General features: G+C 44.0%; 1 protein-coding gene and 1 non-coding gene across 2 annotated transcripts in view; both read right to left on the reverse strand.

The window, feature by feature from the left end:
* The window catches only part of ADGRF1 (adhesion G protein-coupled receptor F1), a 45,467-nt gene extending 26,946 nt beyond the window's left edge, over positions 1–18,521 (reverse strand). The window contains 2 exon segments of the mRNA XM_038750867.1: positions 15,910–15,987; positions 18,408–18,521. Coding sequence (XP_038606795.1) covers positions 15,910–15,987; positions 18,408–18,521 — 192 coding nt within the window.
* Positions 8,413–8,550, reverse strand: LOC119932672. The gene has a single exon (XR_005452414.1). It is a non-coding gene; the product is annotated as a small nucleolar RNA SNORA7 (small nucleolar RNA).
* Positions 18,522–18,978: the final 457 nt, after the last annotated feature.

Here is an 18,978-nt window from a genome sequence, read left to right on the forward strand (position 1 = left end):
ACAAGCTAATCATTCATTCAATCATATTTATTGAGCACTTACTGTGTGCAAAGCACTGTACTAAGTGCTTGACCAACAGAACAAAGGCCAAAGGAATAGGCCTTTCCTTTTTGGTGTTCTAATATGGTCTTTCAGGGCTCTATTTATCAATTTACAAATACGATTGATTAAAGCAAGAGCTACTTTAGAAATCTAGACAGACCGATGGTCAGTAGAAAGTCCAGTTCAATATTTTCCCTAGGCTCTCTTGGTGCTTCCAGGAATAGTAGATTATAATAGCAGTGGTATTCGTTAAGCACTTACTTTGTGGCAAGCACTGTTCTAAGCACTGGGGTAGATACAAGGTAATTAGGTTGGACAGAGTCCCTGCCTGAGCTGGGGCTCACAGTCTTAATCCCCACTTTACAGAAGAGGTAACTGAAGCACAGAAGTTAAGACACTTGCTCAAGGTCACAGCAGGTAATATTTACTATTCTATTTATTTCATTTTGTTAATATATTTTGTTTTGTTGTCTGTCTCCCCCTTCTAGAGTGTGAGCCCGCTTTTGGACAGGGACCGTCTCTATATGTTGCCAACTTGTACTTCCCAAGCGCTTAGTACAGTGCTCTGCACACAGTAAGTGCTCAATAAATACGATTGAATGAAAGTAAGTGGGAGAAAGGGATTAGAACCCACATCCCACTGATTCCCAAGTCCGTGCTCTTGCCACTAATGCATGCACATATTCAATGATTCATTTGGTCGCTTCACCCCAATATACTGATGTTTCTAGCCACCACATCCTCATTCTTTCTCCTGCTATATCTACATGATTGACACCTGATGCCCTGCTCCACCCACAGCGGGGATTATTGTTTTGGCACATGGTTGCGATTACCAAAACAGTAGGCACTAAACTACCATCGACTGAGTTGATCAATGATTAAACTCAATACAGACCAGTGCAGCCAGAAGGACTTGCCTGGTTAGAACTTTTCTTATGAACCTAATCTCTACTCAATCATATTTATTGAGTGCTTACTGTGCTCAGTGCACTGTACTAAGCACTTGGAAGAGGTCAAAAATAAAACAGACACATCCTTGCCCACAACGAGTTTACAGTCGAGAGGGGGAGAGAAACATTAATATAAATAAATAATAGATATGTACATTAGTGCTCTGCGGCTGGAGGCAGGGGTGGTAATAAAGGGAGCAAGCCAGGGCAATGCAGAAGGGAGTGGTGAAAGAGGAAATGAGAGCTTAGTCAGGGAAGGCCTCTTGGAGGAGACGTGCCTTCATTAAGGCTTTGAAGGTGGGGAGAGTAATTGTCTGTCAGATATGAAGAGGGAGGGCATTCCAGGCCAGAAGCAGGAATGTGGGTGAGAGATTGGAGGAGAGATAGATGACTGAGGTATAGTAAGTTGGCCCTCTCTCAGGACTACACCTGGACAGTTTTCAGTCCTCTACCACTCTCGGCTACGGGAGTCTCAAACAGAGGCATACCCATTCCATTCCTAGCTTGGGCAGTGGCTAGCAAGTGGAAGGAATTCTGCTACAAGTCAAGACTCACCTATGCTGGGCAGCAGCAGCAAGAGAGAGAGTTGAGGGCGGAGACTCAAGTTTATTGTCACAAGAAGGCAATGGTAAAGCACTTCGATATTTTTTGCCAAGATAACTCTGTGGATACACTACCAGAACAACTGCAGTTGGAGATGGGGCACTCTGGGAGAGATGTGTCCATGGAGTTGCTATGGGTCGAAGACAACTCTACAGCATGAGACAAGACAAGAGTAGGTTGGCATTTGAGGAGCAAAGTAGGCAAGCTAGTTTGTAGTAGGAGATTAGTGAGCTGAGTTATGAGGGGGCAAGGTGATTGAGTGCTTTAAAGCCAATGGTAAAGAGGTGGCTGGGCAACCACTGGAGGTTCTTGAGGAGTGGGGAAAGATAGACTGAAAGTTTTTGGAGAAATATGAACTAGGCTGCAGAGTGAAATGTGGACTGCAATCAGAGAGACAGGAGGCAGAGAGGCTGATGCAGTAACCAAGGTGGGATAGGATAAATGCTTGGATTAACGTGGTAGCAGTTTGGAAGGAGGGGAAAGGGCAGATTTTAGTGATGTTTGAAGGTCAAACTGACAGGATATAGTGAAAGACTGAATATGTGGTTTGAATGAGAGAGGAGTCAAGGATAACGCCAAGGGTACAGGCTTGTAAGGCAGGAAGGATGATGGTGGTGTCTACAGCTATGGGAAAGTCATGGAGAGGACAGGGTTTGGGTGGGTACTGTTTGGGCATGTTAAGTTCACAGTGGCAGCAGGACATCCAAGAAGAGATGTCTTGAAGCCGGGAGGAAATGCAAGACTGCAGAGAGGGAGAGAGATCAGGGCCCGAAATGTAGATTTGGGAATCATCTGTATAGAGGTGGTAGTTGAAGCCATGGGAGCCATGAAGACACAGTCCTTGTCCCTCATAAGGCTCACAATCTAGGAGGGAGAATAGGCATTGAATCCACATTTTACAGATGAAGGAGCTGAGGCCCAGAGAAGCTAAGTGACTTGCCTCCAGCTCACAAAGGCCTGGAAATCCGAAGGACCTGGGTTCTAATCCCAGCTCTGCCACTTGTCTGCTGTGTGACCTTGGAATTGAGACACAGAGAAGTTGCCCCTCATCCAGAAAATGGGGATTCAGACTGTAAGCACTGTGAGACAGGGACTGTGTCCAACCCAGTTGTATCTACCCCAGTTCTTAGTACAGTACTTGGCACATAGTAAGCACTTAACAAATGCCACTATTATTATTATTATACTTTCCCAAGTGCTAAGAACAGTGCTTTGCACACAACTCAACAAATACCATCAACTGTTTGGAGCTGATAGTGATGCTGGAATCACTCTCAATGGAAGACAGACAAGACATGGTCCTCACCCCCTGAGATTTCAGGACTGAGTTGATATGTGAAGGAATTGATTATAGGGTTAGTGGTTTGTGCAGTACCTCTCACACTTTCATCCCTGGAGGTCATGTTGCTGGGAATCCCAGAATAATAATAATTGTGATATTTGTTAAGTGCTTACTATGTGTCAAGCACTGTGCTAAAATGTTTGGGTAACTACAAAACAATCAAGTTAAAACCAGAACAGGAAGATTCTGCAGGATTTATGTATCCAAAGCTGTGCCAATTTAAGTAGCTTACCTGCTGATGCCTCTCTTCCAGGGGCTGCCAACAACCTCAGATATAATGCACCATCTCTACGACTCGGTCACTTCTTGTGTATAATACTGCAAAAAGAAAATCAGTTGAGCTCAGAACTAGAAGAGTCACCGGGGCAGACACATTCAAACGCTCATTTTTCCTGTTCCACAGGAGTGTTCAGCTCCAAGCACGCAGCACCAATACACACCCCTTGGGATGGGAAAGAGAAAGAAATCTCTCCTTTCCCTGCATTCCTTCCCTCACCCCAATATTATTTGGAAAGGAGAAGGCCCAAACCAGGGAGAATCTCTCAAGCCTTCCCCCCAGGGTAGACAGATTTCTCTGTTCAGTCACCTTAATCTAAACAGTTGAGGGTGAGGTAGAGAAGAAGGCTAGTGTTTCCTTCAGGGAATGAGGAACTGCTTAATTCCGGGTCAGCTGTTTTCTCATGTATTGCCACGGACTCTGACGATGGGCGCCAGTAAGCACCAAGTTTAATGAGGCAACAGATTTTCTGGAACTCCAAGTGGAACAGGGATTGGGACTTCCACAGGGTGAGTTAATACTTCAGGGACTTGCAGTTGTGGGGAAAGGCAACAGAGGCAAAAATAATAATAATAATAATAATAATAAAATCAGCAAGAAAAGACAAGAGACTGAGACCCAAAGATGAATAGGCAAAGACAATCATAATCCATGCAAACTTACATTAACACTCAGACACTCACACAAACACAGGAAGGGACAGATGTATACAGAAAAACACCCTGTCACATACTCAGACAAACACATCCGCTAAGACACCCACACCGCAAGATTCAGACATCCGCACTGCAGGATTCAGATATGCACATCCACTGTCACCCATGCTGCAAAATTAGACATCCACTGTGCAAGATTCAGACACACACCTCCGCAACACCCACACAGAAAGTTTCAGATATATATACACAACCCTGACACCCGATGCCATTCACATAGAAAGATAGACACATACGATGAAACACCAAACTCAGACACATATACTCACAAAGTCATAGAAAAATATAGACAGAAACAAAGAAACACCCTCTCCTCCACACACAGATGCATATAGATTCTCAGACAAAGCACATAGAGTCACATAAAGGCAGGCACATATAAACACCCTTTCACATACAGGCACACTAACTAAACCACCAACATAAATGAACATATTTGGACCTATAAACACACAAAGATACATTACCACTCAGACACGCACACACAAACTCAGTGTCAGACAGATACCTACACTCATAAAGACAGGTCCAAACAGAGAAAAACCCCTCTCTCACACACTTGGATTTTTTCGGGCACACTGACTCAAATGCAGAACACACACATACACACTCAGGCAAACACTTTCAGGAATTTTCACAACCGTAGAAAGACATACCCAGAGATGTGTTGTTTCTCACTCCCTCATAGGTTTGTAGATAATCCCAACCCCTCTTTGAGCCTTGAGGGACAGAAGCCTTAGAGAAGGCTAACAACAACTCAGCAATGCTACTACTTCTGGTTCCTCAGCGTTCTTGAAATCAGTTAATCATATTTATTATGCACGTAGTAGGCACAGAGCACTGCATTAAGCATTTGAGAGAGAACAATATAACAGACATATTCCTTACCCACAACGAGCTTTAAATCTAGAGGGGGAGACAGACACTAATACAAATCAATACAGATATATACGTACGCACTCCAAGGCTGAAGGAGGGGTGACTAAAGGGAGCAAGAAAGGGCCAAACAGAAGTGGGTGGGAGAAGAGAAAATGAGGGTTTGGTGAGGGAAGACCTCTTGGAGGAGATGTGCCTTCAATAAGGCTTTGAAGTGGAGAAGTAATTGTCTGTGGGATATGAAGAAGAAGGGCATTCCTGGCCAGAGACAGGTTTAGCGTGCAAGCTGGATTGGAAAAGGTGAGCAGTGAGTTGAGGTAGGAGGGGGCAACGTGACTACTTGTTAGCCCCAAACCGTAATCAGCTGCCCTCTGGACCGCAGGGCCTTGGTGGAGACAACTGGATTCACCAACTGCTGAAAATTGGCTCCAGGCTGGATGAATCTGTGGCAATTGCCACAGCCTCCTTGGCACAGGGCAGACTGTTTATTGTTCTATTATAGTCTCCCAAGCGCTTAGTACAGTGTCCTACACACAGTAAGTGCTCGATAAATTCCATTGACTAGCTAACTGACTGCCTGCCTCGCCTCCCTTCTGCCACAAAGGCAGGATGTGGGGAAAACTGCAGGGCTGCCTAGCCCTATTTCATTCAACACCTGACTAGCTTGCATCTACCCCAGAGCTTAATCAGTGTCTAGAACACTGTAGGCATTTAAAGAAATAAAGCAAAAATACCACCTTAAATCCTGAGCAATGCAAACCTTTCCACTGAAATAAAGGACACATATCAGCTCCAGTGGAAGTGTGGCATGTTTCTTGTTTGGAAGCTGCTACTTTCACTGGAGAAAATCAATCAGAATCCTACAGTGGGGCTTCTAAATTATTTCTATGCTGGGTGCCTGAAGTGGGGAAGGGAATGGGAAGCCTGAAGAAAGAAAAATTAATAAGTTGATTATACTGGTAATATTCCTGTGATTTAAAGACTATGGGCCTCCATGGTTCAGCTCCTCTAACCAATAACGGAATTTGTTAAGTGCTTTCTTTGTGCCAAGCACTGTTCTAAGCACTGGGGTAGATATAAGGTAATCAGGTTGTCCCACATGGGGCTCACAGTCTTAATCCCCATTTTACAGATGAAGTAAATGAGGTACAGAGAAGTTAAGTGACTTGCCCAAGGTCACACGGCAGACAAGTGGCAGAGCCGGGATTAGAACCCACGACCTCCAACTCCGAAGCCGATGCTCTTTTCCACTAGACCACACTGCTTCTGTGCTTTCTAACAGTGTTCTTGGTGTGCAAATCCCACCTCAGCCTTTTTTCTTTCAGGCCTCTGCTCTACAGTGATCAGAAGGAGGCTCAAAATTAGCTGCAATTCTTAGCATTCTGACTTCTGCTTTAAATACAGCTGTTTTTCAATCATTCCCTGGCCTGAGATGGATGAAATGGGGACCTGATGTGGAAGCAGGACAAGTAATAATGGTGTTTATTAAGGCCTTAGTGAGTGTCATGGAAGGTATAAAAGAAGCAAAGATGTGTTCTCTGCCCACCAAAAAATTTATAATTTAATGGGGGAGATGGATTTTTAAAACCTGTAGGAAAACCCTACCCTGGTCAAGTCTTTGAAAGTGCAGCCAGGAGGAGCTACTTCTGTATTTAAAACTTCAAGTGGAAATTGAACTCCAATCTGGCTTCTGTCCCCCTCACTCCACAGAAATTGCCCTCTCAAAGATCACCGCTGACCTCCTTCTTGCCAAATCCAACAGTCTCTGCTCCATCCTAATCCTCCTTCGCCTTTCAGCTGCCTTCGACACTGTGGACCACCCCCTTCTCCTGGAAATGTTATCCAACCTTGGCTTCAATGCCTCAGTCCTCTCCTGGTTCTCCTCATATCTCTCTGGCTGTTCATTCTCAGCCTCCTCTGTGGGCTCCTCCTCTGCCTCCCACCCCCTAAATGTGGGGGTCCCTCAAGGTTCAGTTCTGGGTCCCCTTCTATTCTCCATCTACAACCACTCCCTTGGAGAACTCATTCTCTCCCATGGCTTCAAATACCATCTCTGTGTGGATGATACCCAAATCTTTGTGACTCAGTTTCCACATCTGTTAAATGGGGATTAAATGCCTGTTCTCCTTCCCCCTCAGATTGTGACCCCTAGGTAGGAAACCTGCTTATCTTGTATATAACCCACTGCTTGGTACTTGGTATTATAATTTTGACAACACAGTTCCCAGTGCTCAGCACAGTGTTCTGCACACAGTAAGCACTGGAAGTTAAAGGACCTGGGTTCTTAATGTTTCTAAGACCAGCTCTGCCACTTGCCTCCTGTGTGACTTGGGCAAGTCACTTCACTTCTCTGGGACTCAGTTGCCTTATCTTTAAAATGGGGATTGAGTCCGTGAGCCCCACATGGGTCAGGGACTGTGTCCAACCCGAGTTGCTTGTATCCACCCCAGTGCTTAATAAAGTGTCTGGGACATAGTAAACATTTAACAAATACCATAATTATTATTATTACTACTGGGCCCCAGGAACATTATTTCTGCCTTACCTTATGAGGTGCAAAAGGGAGGAAACCCTTTGGTTCTCAGCTTCCTCACCACAATACTGGACTAAATATCCTGGTTATTTGCTTTCTGCTCTGGTATTGTGAGGGGCATTGAAAGTGTCAGATGAGCAGAGTTTTACTGCTATTACTGAGTAGCACAAACTGAACCTAAAAAACATATGTGATCTGTCAATCAATTGTAGTTATTGAGTGCTTACTCTGTGCAAAGCACCATTCTAAGTGCTTGGGAGAGAAAAATACAACAGAGTTGGTAGGTATGTTCCCTGCCCACAACAAGCCTTCAGTCTAGATGGTTAAATCCTTATAGATCCATATTCGGACAAAGCCACTGACAAAGGAGCCCAGGAAATAGAATCCATTCTTCCAGTGAATGCAATGGCCAGTTAAGGATTATCTATACCCAAATACACTTAGAACAGTACCAGCGCTTAGAACAGTGCTTTGCACATAGTAAGCACAAAATAAATGCCATCATTATTAAATACACAAATATTGATCGTTAAAATTAGAAAGTAGAAACACCAGTTAAGCAAAGGGAATTCTTTTTTCTCAAAATTCTAATTGTCCCTTGAATAGTGTTTATTGCTTGTGACTCACCAAAGAGGCATTTAAATCCTCTACTAACTTCCCCTTATTTAATATTCTGTCCTCCACAACTCAGAGTTTCTTCCTAATGGGGAAGAGGGTGGGGAAGAGAGGGCTGTGTCCCACTGTGGAGAGAGAGGGGAGTCTTAGCAAAGTTTAATCAACAATTTCAGTGACAACTTTTAAAGTCAATCCAATGACATTTTTTAGGTATCATAGATAAGTAAATGACAGATACATGTATATGTACTTGCCTTGTGCTGAGTCGTGTCTGACCCATAGTGATGCCATGGACACATCCCTCCCAGAATGTCCCACCTCCATCTGCGATAGTTCTGGTAGTGTATCCATAGAGTTTCCTTGGTAAAAATATGGAAGTGGTTTACCATTGCCTCCTTCCACGTAGTAAACTTGGGTCTCCACCCTCGACTCTCTCCCATGACATTGGAGTTTCGACTTGTAGCAGATTGTCTTCCACTCGCTAGCCACTGCTCAAGCTGGGAAAGGAATGGGTAGGCCTCTGCTTGACTCTCCCTCACATAGTCGAGGCTGGTAGAGTACTGGAAACTCTCCAGGTGTGGTCCTGAGCAGTGTGGCTCCGTGGAAAGAGCCTGGGCTTGGGAGTCAGAAGCCAGGGGTTTGAATTCCAGCTCTGCCACATGTCTGCTGTGTGGCCTTGGGCAAGTCACTTAACTTCTCTGAGCCTCAGTTACCTCATCTGTAAAATGGAGCTTAAGACTGTGAGCCCCACGTGGGACAACCTGATCACCTTGTACCCTCCTCAGCGCTTAGAACAGTGCTTTGCACAAAGTGCTTAACAAATTCCATTATCATTATTATTATTATTATTACACATGTATGCAATTCAAGAAGCAGCATGGTGCAGTGGCTAGAGCATGGACCTGGGAGTCAAAAGGTCATGGGTTCTAATCCCAGCTCCCACACTTGTCTGCTGTGTGACCTTGGGCAAGACACTTCACTTCTCGGGGCCACAATTACCTCATCTGTAAAATGGGGATGGAGACAGTGAGCCCCACATGGGACAGGGACTGTGTCCAACCCGATTTGCTTAGTACAGTGCATGGCACATAGTAAATGCTTAATAAATACCATAATTATTATTATCATTAAATACTACAACTTGGCTCAATGTTGAGTCCAGATTAACCCTATTATTTGTGGTATCTGTTTGTAGAGCATTCACTCTGTGCCAGGCACTCTAATGAGATTTGGGGTGGATACAAGCAAATGAGGTTAGACACAGTCCCTGTCCCACGTGGGGCTCACAGTCTCGATCCCCATTTTACAGATGAGGTCACTGAGGCACAGAGAAGTGAAGTGACTTGCCCTAGGTCACATGGCAGATGAGTAGCAGAGCTGGCATTAGGTCCCATGACCTTCTGACTCCCAAGTCTGAGCTCTATCCACTATACCATGCTGCTTCTTTGCACTTGATTGTGTTCAGTTACGGGAAGAATTTAGGCTGATGACCATCCTGAAATGGAATTTGTCAGGGATGGGGGGTGGAGGGAAGTATACAACTGAATCAGGAAGTGTATTTGTTTAAGAAGCATCAAAAGAGAGAAGTTATTTAGGTTGGCTAGCATGGGAGGGAGGTAAGAGAAAAAGAAAGAAGGGAAGGGCTTGGTGGAGATAAAAGGGGATTAAGGAATGGAATAGCATTGCTTTTATACATTGTGCCAGAAAAAAAAAAAAGTTGACTGCAGTTGATTGCTGAGCCCTTCATAGAATTTCCAAGATTTTAATAATAATAATAATAATGATACTTGTGATATATATAAGTGCTGATTATGTGCCAAGCACTGTACTAAGAGCTAGGGTAGAGGCAAGCTAATCAAGTGAGACACAGTCCCTGCCCTACACAGGGCTCACAGTCTAAGTAGGAGAGAGAACCGGTATTAAAACCTCATTTTAGGGATGAGGAAAGTGAGGCACAGAGAAGTTCTGTAGTCCAAAGCATTTTGCAAACAGTCTGACTTCTCTGGTTCTCAGCAGAAGAACGAGCACAGGAATAAACAATAAACCATGTCCTTGGAGAAAGGAGACATGTCAACAGAGGACATCCTAGCAAGGCCCTAACTAAATTAGATGGCCGGACAGAGATACAGGAAGTGAGCCAGGAATTGGACCACTGGCAAGGAAAAAAGCAGCTTGTAAGGTGGATCCATCCAATTATTGATTAGCAATCAGGAGCTGGCACGGCCTCGCCTAGTGGATAGAGCACAGGCCAGGAGTCAGAAGGACCTGGGATTAATCCTAGCTCTGCCACTTGTCTGTTGTTTGACCTTGGGTAAGTCATTTCACTTCTCCATGCTTCAGTTCCCTCATCTATTAAACGGAGATTAAGACTGGGAGCCCCTTGCGGGACATGAACTATGTCCAACCTGATTTGCTTGTGCCTAACCCAGTGCTTAGTACATTGCCTGGCACACAGAAGGGCTTAACAAATACCATAAGATCTCTGAAGCCATTCCAATTAAGGTCATGGGTTTAGAGTAAGGCCCCAGGAAGTCTGTTCAGATGCCTTGCATACAGACCCAGATAACCTGTGGGTGACTTTCAATTTATCCTTCCACTGTAGTGGAAGGACAGTTCAGGACATTTAGCAGTGTGCTGCCAAACTATTTCTCTACCAGTAAGAACACTGTTGGGGATGGGGATGATTTAGTTTGTTTGTTTCTGCCTTGAAGAGTCTTGCAGCTTAGCACATTCATTATTGCTAAATTCAAAAAATATTCAGCGGTTTCATCTTGGAGCCAAAGAGACTCCCTCCAAACCAGATGAGACAGTGGTCACCAGTGACTAGGTTTTTCCAGATTGTCAGACCATCTCTGATTTTGGTGGTTCCAGGTCACATCAACCATCATCATTAGCACTGCCATTTTTACATTTATATTCTGTGTCATCTTTATATTTTTTTATTTAAAAAAAGAAGGCAAGTCTTCCAGGAGCATTTCATTTAGGGGAAATGAAGAGGGTTGACTATAAAGGCAAAAATAGAATGTACACATGTTTTTACTTTTTATGTAGTCTGGTCATGGCACAGTATATAATGGCAAAGGGCCTGTGTTCATATGCTGTTATTAATGCTGACAAAAATGAACAACAACAATAACATTTGAGTACTTACTATATAGTCAAGCACCATTCTAAGCTACTGAGTTAGATACAAGTTAATCAAGTTGGACAGGGTCCCTGTCCTACATGGGGCTCACAGGTTCAGTAGGTGGGTGAAGAGGTGTTTAATCCCTATTCTGCAGATGAGGAAACTGAGGCCCAGAAAAGTCAAGTGACTTGTCCAGGGTCACACAGAAGGCATGTGGCAGGGCAGGGATTAGAATCCACATCCTCTGCTTCCCAGGCCAGTGCTCTTTTTCCACTAGGCCAAGCTGCTTTTGCACTTAATTGGCACAGGTGTGATCCCCATTGGGTTGCTTTTTTTTAAGGTACTTGTTCAGAGTTGTCTACGCGCCAGACACTGTACTAAGTGCTGGGGTATATACAAGATAATCAGGTTGGACACGGTCCATGCATCACATGGTGTTCACAGTCTTAATCCCCATTTTACAGATGTGGTAAATGAGTCACGGAAAAGTGAAGTAACTTGTCCCAGGTTATGCAGCAGATATGCGGAGGAGCTATTATTAGAACCCAGGTCCTCTGATTCCCAGGCCTGTGCTCTTGCCATTTCGTCCCCATGGGCTTGGATTAAGGATAAGAAGGGCAACAGTTTGGCTGGTAAGGAGGGGGAACAGGAAACTCTGGATGTTCTGGGTGAGGAGAGACTGATATACATGCACACATTTGTGAGGAGATTTCTCACAAAGGGGAAGAGGAAGCAGATTTTGATCATGAAAGTGGGACATGGATTATGTCCAACCTAATTACCTTATATCTACTCCAGCACTTAGTACAGTGCCTGGAACATAATAAGTACTTCACAAATACCATAAAAAAGTGTCATGGAGAGCCATGAAGCCAGACTGAGGAGTAAAATGACATAGCAAGGACAAAGAGCGTGAGGATACGAGAGGAATGAATGAAGAGAAGCCATGTGGCCTAGTGGAAAAAACATGGGCCTGGGAGTTAGAGGACCTGGGTTCCAATCCCAGCTCTGCCACTTGTCTGCTGTGTGACTCTGGGAAAGTCACTTAACTTTTCTGTGCCTCAGGTACCTCATCTATAAAATGGGGATTAAGACTGGGAACCCTATGTGGGACACAGACTGTGTCCCACCTGATTATTTTGTATCTACCCAAGCACTTAGTACAGTGTCTGGCACATAGTAAGTGCTTAACAAATACTGTTAAAAGAAAAAAGTGGGCAGACCATGTCAGTGATATGAGAGGGAAAGGATTATGGTGACAACTCAAAGTACTCAATATTCTAGACTGTGAGCCCGTTGTTGGGTAGAGACCGTCTCTATACGTTGCCGATTTGTGTTACCCAAGCACTTAGTACAGTGCTCTGTGCACAATAAGTGCTCAATAAATATGATTGAATGAATGAATTAATATTCAGCTCTGACTTTTTGAAGGGTGAAAATACAGAATTTTAATTTAGCCAGGGAAAAGGTCAGAGCTTAAGAATACATGCACAGATTTAATCACTCCAAAGCAAAGGCTAAAAGGCACCACCAGAAACATAGTTGAGAAGCAGTAGGGCCTAGAGGAAAGAGTCACGTGGCTCAGTGGAAAGAGCCCGGGCTTTGGAGTCAGAGGTCATGAGTTCAAATCCTGGCTCCACCAATTGTCAGCTGTGTGACTTTGGGCAAGTCACTTAACTTCTCTGTGCCTCAGTTCCCTCATCTGTAAAGTGGGGATTAAGACTGTGAGCCCCCCCATGAGACAGCCTGTTCACCTTGTAACCTCTTCAGCGCTTAGAACAGTGCTTTGCAAATAGTTAGCGCTTAATAAATGCCATTATTATTATTATTATGAAAAGCCTGGGGTCTAATCCCGGGTCCACCACTGGACTGCTTAGTGACTTGGTCGTAACTGCTCTGTGCCTCCATTTCCTCATCTGTAAAATGGAAATTCGATAACTGTCTTCCTTCCCCCATAGACTGTGAAGTGGGTGAGGGACAGGGACTGTGCCTGACCTGCTTATCTTGTACCCACCTCAGCGCTTAGCATCGTGTTTGGCACATAGTAAGGAGAGCAAATTAGAAGAGGAACATCACCATTGGGTGTCTGGTATTGGCCAGCTGATTGAAAAGACCAACACGAATGCAGGTGTCCAAATGTTTGCCACCTGATCAAAAACAGATTGAGCACCAACACGGATGTCTAATTATCCTCCACTCATGCAATTAGCATTTGAACCACCAAAGACTTAATAATAATAATAATAGTATGGTACTTGTTAAGTGCTTACTATGTGCCAACCACCATTTTAAGCACTGTGGTAGATACAGGGTAGTCAGGTTGGACAAAGTCCCTGTCCCATGTGAGGCTCACAGTCTTAATCCCCATTTCCAGATGAGGTAACTGAGGCCCAGAGAAGTAAAGTGACTTGCCCAAGGTCACACAAGCTCAGACATACACTGAATCTGGGATTAGAACCCATGACCTTCTGACTCCCAAACCTGTTCACTATCCACTAAACCATACTTCACCCTATGTGGAGCATGTACTTCCCAAGCGCTTAGTACAGTGATCTGCACACAGTAAGCACTCAATAAATACCACTGAATGAATGAATGGATAAATGAAAAACCGCAAAAGTTTATAAGCCCAGAAAGGCAATGCAGGCTCGGGAATAGGACCCTGACTAAAGTGACTTCACTGTAGATTGTATCACCAACTTGGTGAGGGACACTAAGCCTGGCTGCCCTTTCTGATCTACTCCTGTCAATTGATCATTCAAACAATGGTATTCACTTAGCACCTACTGGGTTCTGAGAACTATATAGGCACTTGGAAAAATACGACATAAAGTTGGCAGACACATTCCCTGCCCATGAGGAGCTTATAGTCTAGAAGACTTTCCCTATCAGTGCCTATCTGTAAAATGAAAAGAACAGCTCTTTGTGGGCATGTATCATGTCTACCAGCTCTACTGGATTTTACCCTAACCCACGAGCTGAATATTTTGCTTTGCACCTAGTAAGAGCTCAAAAAACAATGCTGAACAGCTCATTCATTCAAATCATTCAATCGTAATTATTGAGAGCTTACTGTGTGCAAAGCACTGTACTAAGAGCTTGAGAGAGTATATAACAATAAATAGACACATTCCCTTCCCACAACAAGTTTACAGTCTAGAGCTCAAATGGAGCTGCCAACCCAAATGTCAGTCCAAAACCGACCCCTGTGTTCAGTCTCCGTAGGATTTGAGCTCCTTCTCAGTTAGGCCCCGAGAACGCTCCTGGGAATAATAATAATAATTATGGCATTTGTTAAGTGCTTACTATGTGCCAGGCACTTTACTAAAAGCTGGAGTAGATACAAGTAAATTGGGATGGACACAGTCCACAGTCTTAATCCCCATTTTACAGATGAGATATCTGTGGCAGAGAGAAGTTAAATGATCTGCCCAAGGACACATAGCAGGCAAATGGTGGAGTCGGAATTAGAACCCAGATCCTGAGAAGGGACAGAGTGGTCGCACATAGGGATTTTCAGCCACATTCATTCACGAGAAAGTTCCATCTGCCAGGGGCCACATATTTGGATTTCCCCTCAGCCTGGCTCTCCCACAGCAACGTGGAGGCCCAGTGTCTCCTCTTTTTTGAGCTGCCAGAAAGAACAGAGGCATATAAAACAAACAAGAACTTCTGAAAAACAGCCCTGTGTCCATTAGATTAGTGAATCAAACAAAACACAACCGAGAGCAATGCCAAACACGCTCATTCCTGTTGATGAAACTTAGTCCCAGAACAAAAGAAATCTGATTTCAATCCTCAGTATTTTTTTTTTCTTTCTTTGACATAGTGTGCCTCTGCAAGACTTCCTCATAAGGACAAACATCTGAGGAGATGTGGCCAGAGATTAGGGTATTCTTTGGTACTTGTTTCTTTTAACCAACCACATTGACCAGAGGCTTCATGGCTTCTGAGCTAATAGGTCCATCTAGTGGATACAGCTAAAACTTGAAGTAAGCAACGTAATCAAAATATTATAATAATAATGGCATTTATTAAGCGCTTACTATGTGCAAAGCACTGTTCTAAGCACTGGGGAGGTTACAAGTTGGTCGGGTTTTCCCACGGGGGGCTCACAGTCTTCATCCTCATTTTACAGATGAGGTAACTGAGGCACAGAGAAGTTAAGTGACTTGCCCAAAGTCACACAGCTGACATGTGGCGGAGCTGGGATTTGAACCCATGACCTCTGACTCCAAAGCCCAGGCTCTTTCCACTGAGCCACGCTGCTTCTATGGGGCTGATAAAATCCATGGGACTGATAAGATTTGAACACCATACATTTTCAGTCAATCAATCAATGATATTTATTGAATGCTTACTGTGTGCAGAGCACAGTACTAAGCACTTAGGAGAGTACATGTACATGTATATGTTCACATGTATATAATTAAAATACCACAAATTGTTTCAATGTAGAGTTTGGATTCACCCTATTTACTTGGACTCAATTGTGCTCAGTTACAGGAAGAATTTAGACTGATGATCATTTTTCCAAGGCAGCATATAGAAGCAGTGCTATTCCATTCCTTAATCTCCCTTTATCCCCACCAAGACTTTCCCTTCCTTCTCTCCCTTTCCTACCTGATGATCATTCCCTGCCCACAATGAGCTTACGGTCTAGAGTTCATTTTCTCAGATAGTCCCCGTTCCCATCCAAGTCATACATGCATTTTTTTTAAGTCTGACCCTGGTTTGTACTGAGCTCAGAAATAACTTTCCATCTGGGTTTACAGGGAGAGGTCAAGGAGATAAAACTCCAGGCCAATGAGCTAAAAAAAATTACACTGGGGGAGGAATTCAGTTTATCGGACAGCATTGTTTTTGCTGATGTTCTGGTTTCCTGTCCTATCATCAGCAGGACCTGCACATAAAATAAATGTTTATTTAATTAATACAACAATTAAATAGTGACAGCTTGGATTGTCCTTTTCCTGAACTCATGGGCACCACACTGACAGGGTTAGTGTAATGCAGGGAGCTTTGCAGGGAAAGACACTGCACAAACCTAAGGTCTGATATTTTATTGCAATCCACAGATGCTGAATTAACAATAATAATAATTGTGGTATTTGTTAAGTGCATAATATGAGCCAAGCACTGTTCTAAGCACTGAGGAAGATAAAAGGTAATCAGTTTGGATTCAGTCCCTGTCCCACATGGGGTTCATAGTCTTAATCCCCATTTCCAGATGAGGTAACTGAGGCACAAAGAAGTGAAGTGACTTGCCCACAGCAGTCAATTACAACAGGTATTTAATCCCCATTTTACAGATAAGAACACTGAGGCACAGAGAAGTGAAGTGACTTGTCCAAGGTCACACACAGCAGACAAGTGCGGAGTTGGGATTAGAACCAAGGTCCTCTGACTCGCAGGTCTGTGCTCTTCCCACTAGGCCATGCTGCTTCCCTATTGACTGGTCTAGGTTCCCTGCAAGGTTTAGAGGTAGTTCAGAGCAGAATGAATGGTCTCTCCATGAAACCTGAGTAGCCAGTATGTAAGGACCGTGGGGATACCTTGGTCTGGGGAAATGGCCTTTGAAAACAGCATTCACCACTTACAGCTCTGAAGCAACAGCTTACTGGATGGTTACCGAATGGAGTAGCCAGATCTTGGTACCAGAGAACAGGCTGGCTTAGAGGAAAAAGCACTGAACTCAGTTTGGGGGCAGGGAGTGTGCCTTTTTATTGTTATATTGCACTCTCCCAAGTGCTGAGTGCAGTGCTTTGCACACAGTAAGCACTCAATAAATACAAGTGAAAGAATGAATGAATGAATGAAGACCAGGATTCCAGTCCCTGCTCCACCACTTGCCTGCTGTGTGACTTTGGGTAAGTCACTGGACTTCTCTGTACCTCAGTCTCCTCATTTGTAAATTGAGTATAAAATACCCGCTCTCCCTCCCTCTTAGACTGTGAGCCCCATGTGGGACAGGGATGACGACTGTTCCAGTTATCTTGCACCTACCTCAGCAAAACTCTTAATAATAACAATTGTTATTAATACTATTATTCTCTGGTTCAGTGGTGAGTAATATAATGTCGATAACTTTTCCATTAATGTTGTTTTCTTCCCCTTATTTCTCCTTTGAATAGTTTGCTCTTTCACCGAGGCAAGACAAAAAAACTAGGCATTCAGCCCAGTCAAAATTCTCCACAATAGATCAACATTCATTTGCAGCCTTACTCATCACCAAAGGATGTTTGGACATGCTTATAAGCATACGTATATACACGGAGACAGACAGACATACTATAGGCATATATCTATAATCATAATGATCATAATGAAAGTGATTGTGGTATTCGTTAAGTGCTTGCTGTGTGCCAAACACTGTACTAAGCATTGGAGTAGATACAAAATCTTATCTAGCTTGTGGGATGGAACCAGCTCTGAGCTCACCCCATGGTTGGTAATCCTTCCTTGACCATGTAATTCTGAGTAGGACTTACATGTGCTGTTGAAAATGCTCAGGAAACAGGATGCTGCTTTTCTCGAGCCATCACCCTCCATGTGAAAAAATCATTTCCTCAGCTTGCCTTGTAGCCGCAGAGCAGAGTGATAGAGATATCCAGAAAAGTACACCAATTCTTTCCCACTCACCATTTTGGGAAAGTGTGTTTTCAGGGTACCAGCTGGATGGACAGCCCTGAGGGAAGGAAATGATGATCTAGATAGATTAATCCTCGGGTCTAGAAAAGTATAGGCCCATAACTCACTACTTGGCCAAAGAGATCCCTGCAATTCTCTACCAGGACCTGTAAGCAGCAGTAGACTATGATCATTTCTCTCCTTGAAAATGCTCTTAATCTGAAGAAAGGTTAGTCAGAGCCTGGCAAAAGGCATTCAGTTTACAAGGCTAATAGCCTCAAATCATTTGTGAGGGAAAGGGGATGGGGGACAGAAAATACACAGACCCCTTGACTTAATAATAATAACAAAATGGCAGAAATAATAGTATCTGTAACCTCCTGGTGGACAGGGATTGTGTCCACCTACTCTATCATACTGAACTCTCCCGATTGCTGAATATGATGTACTGCACACAGTAAGCTTTCAATAAATACCATTTATTGATTGATTGAAGTGTCTCCTTGTGCTTAGGGAATGCTCTTACCAGTCACACTCTCCCACATCACATACTGATAAAAAAATCTCACCCCAAGGGAGCATCATCTTCCACATCAATGGACAGATATATATGTTTATAGCTGTTGGGCTAAAAGGATCTTGCTTATTGGGCTGCATTTGCATCTGAAATCATATTGCAAGTCAGAAGGGCACTTGGTTAATTGTGTTCTCAGTAGCTTTTGTCCACTGCTCAGGAGCCAGGCCCTTGGCTGGCCACAGGGATGAAACTGACAGTGCCAGGCTGGGCTGGCCTCCAGAGAATTCCATCTGGTCGTTTGGGGTGACCCACTTTTTTATGGTATTTATTAAGTGCTTACTATGTACCAAGCACTGTATTAAAAGTTGGGGCAGATACAGGTTAATCGAGTTGGACAGAGCCCCCGTCCCACGTAGGGCTCACTGTCTTGATCCCCGTTTTACAGATGAGGTAACTGACACCCAGAGAAGTGAAATGACCTGCCCAAGTTCAAACAACGGACAACTGGGAGAGTGGGGATTAGAACCCAGGTCCCTCTGACTTCCAGGCTCATGTTCTATCCATTGAGCCACACAGCTTTTCATGTAAGGTTGACAGTGGCCACCAGTTGGAGGTGTGGGCTTCCTCTTTTCCACTCTCTAGGGTCACTCAGAGAGAGGTGAAGCAACATTATGGAGAGGTGGGACACAAAGCTCTAGCTATTCAAATCCTGTCCCCAGACTCCTGCCCCGCCAGTCTGAACCGAGA

Source organism: Tachyglossus aculeatus, chromosome 9 (genome assembly GCF_015852505.1).
Source record: "Tachyglossus aculeatus isolate mTacAcu1 chromosome 9, mTacAcu1.pri, whole genome shotgun sequence".
In the NCBI taxonomy this organism is placed as follows: Eukaryota; Metazoa; Chordata; class Mammalia; order Monotremata; family Tachyglossidae; genus Tachyglossus; species Tachyglossus aculeatus.